The sequence below is a fragment of the Elaeis guineensis genome, chromosome 14, assembly GCF_000442705.2.
Source record: "Elaeis guineensis isolate ETL-2024a chromosome 14, EG11, whole genome shotgun sequence".
Taxonomy (NCBI): Eukaryota; Viridiplantae; Streptophyta; class Magnoliopsida; order Arecales; family Arecaceae; genus Elaeis; species Elaeis guineensis.
The window spans coordinates 45,364,962-45,369,702 of NC_026006.2; the positions used below are offsets into that span (position 1 = coordinate 45,364,962).

General features: G+C 39.5%; 1 protein-coding gene across 1 annotated transcript; it reads left to right on the forward strand.

Moving 5' to 3' along the window:
- The first annotated feature begins 1,146 nt into the window (after positions 1-1,146).
- On the forward strand, positions 1,147-1,896 carry LOC105057850 (histone H2AX). Its single transcript, XM_010940555.4, has 2 exons — positions 1,147-1,427; positions 1,524-1,896. Exons 1-2 carry the CDS (start codon positions 1,230-1,232, stop codon positions 1,743-1,745), a joined length of 420 nt encoding a protein of 139 aa, XP_010938857.1. The 5' UTR covers positions 1,147-1,229; the 3' UTR covers positions 1,746-1,896.
- Positions 1,897-4,741: the final 2,845 nt, after the last annotated feature.

Below are 4,741 nucleotides of genomic sequence, written 5' to 3' on the forward strand. Positions count from 1 at the left end.
TCTTTTAGTCCTTAGTACGAGAAAAAAATTTAAAAAATTTTTAGCTTGCTCTCTCTTCCACCCTCAATAGCCTCTACCCCCTCTCCCACCTTCCATTAAGTGTTTCGCCCCCCTCTTCCATCTTCAAATTGAGTACTCCATCATTCTCTCAAAAAAATTATTGGTTAGAATTGTTATACCATCTGAATTTTAGACTATCTAATAAAAAAATGACATATCATTTATATCATGGTCAACAATAGATCTTTTTCTATTCAAAATTTTCAAGGTTGGATGATAGTGAACATTTTTTCATTCAAAATTCTAATAACAATCTTTATTGAGAATATTTAATAAGAATTGATAATATGGTGATCTTTTATTGGATAGTCCAAAGTTTTGATAGTAAATTAGTTCTAACCAAAATTTCTTTCTTCTCTCTTATCTTTAATAGAGTCTCCATTCTTAAAGATGGCAATTTTAACTGATCCTTTAGGTATCTGATCCGATCTAATCCAAATAAGGTGTATTTTACAGGATTCGATTAGAACACAGGGCGAATGTGGGTTTTTGAAAAATATTCAAAGTAAATTCGAATCGAATACGAATAATGATATGTCCTATCCTAAATCTAACGTGATATAATCTTAATATATATCTTCTTTTCAAAATTATATTTGTTTTATAGTATGTACATATATCTGATCTGATTCAATCCTTCTTATTTGTTCGATTCAATTTAATCTCTCTTATCTATCAGATCTATATCTCTATTTTATTCGATTTAATTCAATCCAAAATTAATATATAATGTATATGGATATAAAATTTTTAATTATAAAATATCTATCGATATCGGCCAATCTGGCAAGTATTAGGCCATTGCCATCCCCATGGACCAATTTCTTTTTTAATTTATACCAATGTGGCGCACTGTGTTGATAAAATACCATCACCTCAGCGGTACACCATCAGCTCAGCGTACCACTGAGCTGATACATCGGGCGAGGGTAAAATTTCCCAGTGCTTTTCTACCAAAAAAAAAAAAAAAAATCCCAGCGCTTATGGCGGGAATTCCACGCTGGCGATCCGGTGAGATTCCATTCGACCAATCACAGCGAAGCTGTGCTGGTTCAAAGGGAAGAATTCCTCTACGGACTCTATATACAAAGCCCGACCCTTGCCCCCTTTCCCGATATAGCCCTCCTCCCGTCGTCGGCGCTTTTTAGGGCTAGGGTTTCGTCGGCACGATGAGTTCCTCGGCTTCGACGAAGGGCGGAAGGGGGAAGCCTAAGTCCTCCAAATCCGTCTCACGGTCTCAGAAGGCCGGCCTTCAGTTTCCTGTCGGCCGGATCGCCCGCTTCCTCAAGGCCGGCAAGTACGCGGAGCGCGTCGGCGCCGGCGCCCCCGTCTATCTCTCTGCCGTCCTTGAGTACCTGGCCGCTGAGGTCGGTGAACGGGGCTGCTAGTTTTAGGGTTAGATTTTGCGTTCTTCGATCTTCTTCTTCTGTTCTCTTTTCTGATGGGATTTGGCGCGTGTTTAGGTTCTGGAGCTGGCTGGGAACGCTGCAAGGGACAACAAGAAGAACAGGATCGTGCCGAGGCATATACAGCTCGCGGTGAGGAATGACGAGGAGCTGAGCAAGCTTTTGGGGACTGTCACGATTGCAAATGGTGGCGTTCTGCCCAATATCCATCAGACTCTGTTGCCTAAGAAGCAGGGCAAAGGAAAGGGAGAGATTGGCTCCGCGTCGCAGGAGTTTTAGATCCTTCTTTTCTTTTTATCAAGGTATCTTGTTATAAATGTTTGAAGTAGGGTGACTGTTAGTATATCTTAGGGTGCTTGTTTGGGAAGTGGTGGTGCTCCTTGATGTAATGAGGGCGGATCGTGTCAATAAATATGGATTTTGAATACAATCATGATATTCGTCTTTAAAAAAAAAATATTCTTGGGGCTTGAGGCAAGCCTTTTTTTCTTGCTTTTGATTGTAAATTTCTGGCAGAAAGTCAACTTAAAATATACAAATTTAAGTTGTTGATTTTTTTTAAATTTTTTTTTAAAATTTTGCTTTGTATGGATGATCGGTGATGTGATGGCTTCTTGATCTATTCCACTTCTTGTTTGAGACACATTGGGATGTTAAAGCTTGAAGCTTTTGGTGGATGCTTCAAGCTAGTGTTATTGATCGGTCCAATTGTTTTTTAAGGCCGTCTTCCGTATGACTATTGATCCATTTGCCTGTTGCTCCTTACTGATGTTACCACTTCCAGAGTATAAAGGAGCTGATGCCATTTCCTGGTGTTCTGTCCTCAGATTGGGTATCTAGTATTAGATGGGTGATCATGTTGCCTGCTGTTCTGTGTGGCTTACTTGCAGAGGCAGCAAATTGATATTCCACAACAAATATTTGCCTAGATAGTTATATCCTGCGTGAGTAATGTATGGAGGTGCACTCAGATTTTATTGTTATTCTTTCTCATTTATGACTACTGGGTTAGTGTTTAGGGTTTGCAGATGTTGGTTTTTTGGAGCAGCAAGTCATGTTGTTTAAACAGATGTTGTACCTGATCAATTGGTTTTTGTTTGGGTGATTGATCCGTATCTTGCTGGCTGATCTGCTTAACATTTGCTGTAGTTGCTTTTGAAAGCTATCAATTTATGGTTGGCAGTAATTTATTATATCGAGTGCTGGTAGATGCTAAATAGAATGAAACAATGATCCTTGCCTATATAGGAAGTGACAGTAATTGAGGTTCTTTAGATCTTCATAAGATTAATGCCATGAGGATGCTGAATTCCATAGTGGCATTACAATTTGAAAGAGTTTTAGTTGCTTCTTGAGTTATTTCTCTTCCATATGGGCTTTCTAGCTTTAAATGATCGTGTCGGGTACAAGGTTTCGGACTGTAACTGAGGGTTATATTGGTTGGCAACCGATTCGATATAGTATCAATATGTACCTTAGTTATTTGATGCGTACCAAACTGGGGAGAGGGTGAGAGAGGAGAGAGAAGGGCTAATGGATTGGGGTTGTTGGTGGGGGGCTTTTTTGGGGGGAGGGGGGTTGTTGAGAGGGCCTACGGAGAGGGGAGAAGGGTGAAGGTGAGGGAAATAGAGAGGGAGGGAGGTAGGGTGAGGGAGGATTTATAGTGGGAGAAGAGGAAGGGGGATATGGAAGGAGAGTGGGGGGGGCACGGGGAGGGAGAGGGAGAGAAGGGTGCTTGTCTTGTCAGTGGTGCAATTGGAACTCTTGAACAGTGTTGGTCGGCATCCAAGAGGAGAGTGCAAGTGAGCTAGGGCAGCGAGCAAGGAACAGAATCCAGTAGGGCAGGGGGAGGAGGGGGGTGGGGGAAGTTTTATAACCCGAACAGTCCCTATTTGGCATCAATTTGGTTTTCAGGTTGGTTCGGCCATCCTTGGTCCAGTATTTTAGTGACTGGATGTGAAGATTTGCCATTTGACCTAGAGAAGACCTGTAAATTTTATTAATGCATGCATCCATAATGCATGGAAAATTGGTCTAATTAGATATTTCCTTCATAAAAAGAAGATTATTGTGACATCTCTTTTGTTCTTGCTAATGTGGCTTTTGTAGTATTTACAAACCAAGAAGGTGACCATGTTATTGATGACAATTAAGAATTGGCTGGAAATTGTCAAAGCCTTGTAACCAGAGCAACTGATCGATATGCAGTATCAAGATTGATGATGTATGACTGTGACTTATGATATATGGTGCCTCTGTGTAGCCAGAAGAAATTGTAGATGACTTGATAGTTGAAACTAGTTATTTTCTATCCATTTGGGGATGTGTAATCAATACCGAAAGGGCTAAAGGTCCAGTTATGGTAGAATACAGATTCATTAGCATATTTGTTGTCTAATTTGGCCCGTTACTGTGATGTGTGCATTGTTAAACACATCAACATCGTGCGCTTCTTAGACAGATTTCTGGTTCCTGCTTTATTGGCATTATGTGTTAAACATGTATTTGAAGGCCAAGAAACCAAAAGATTTTTCTCTATTAGGAAATTAATTTTTCTCAGCAGCCGATGAACGCAATAGCAAGCTGAGTTCGATTATGAGGATTTGCATTTTAGCAATCCACCTTATTGATATTTTCTCCACTTTTGTCACAAGTTAATTTTGCACAAGCTTCTGTTATTCATGATTTGCGGTGTGGTCAGTGGAGCAACTTGTTTTTGGAAATTTGTTGTCATTCTTAATAGCCAGCATATGATATCTTTCTCAGACCTTTTATTACTTGTCTGAAGAACATACGTTTGATGCTTTGAAATGGCATTTTGCTGTTGAATTAAGGAGGTAATATTGACTTTCTGAGACGCTTGTGTCCCACTTTTGTCAGTTTTAAAATTCATATAATTGTTATGGAGAAACAGTAAGCAATTGTATCTTTTGGGAAGTTATAAACAAATCTTTTTTTGTCATTGAGCCAGTAAAACAAACTGGTCAATCATCACTCATTTTCAGCTATGAACTTCTATCTGGTATTTGTTTCATTGTATAATCATGTGGAGGTACATTTAGTCTGGAATTTTACCATAGAGAAACCTTGTTGTGAACCAGTGTTGCTTATGGAATATTTATACGAGTAGAATGTGTGCAAGAGTATTTATCGAATAAGGAAGGCTTTGTGACATGGTTTACATTGAAGGGGCTTGAAATCCTGTGACAGTAAGTGTCTGTATCTTGTGGTAACTGAGAAGCAAATCTTTATTGGCTATTGAGCCAGTAAAACAA

Coding starts and splice junctions, on each gene's coding strand:
- LOC105057850 (XM_010940555.4), top strand. CDS start 1,230: ATGAGTTCCTCGGCTTCGACGAAGGGCGGAAGGGGGAAGCCTAAGTCC. Junction 1,428..1,523: donor TTGAGTACCTGGCCGCTGAG/GTCGGTGAACGG, acceptor GCGCGTGTTTAG/GTTCTGGAGCTGGCTGGGAA.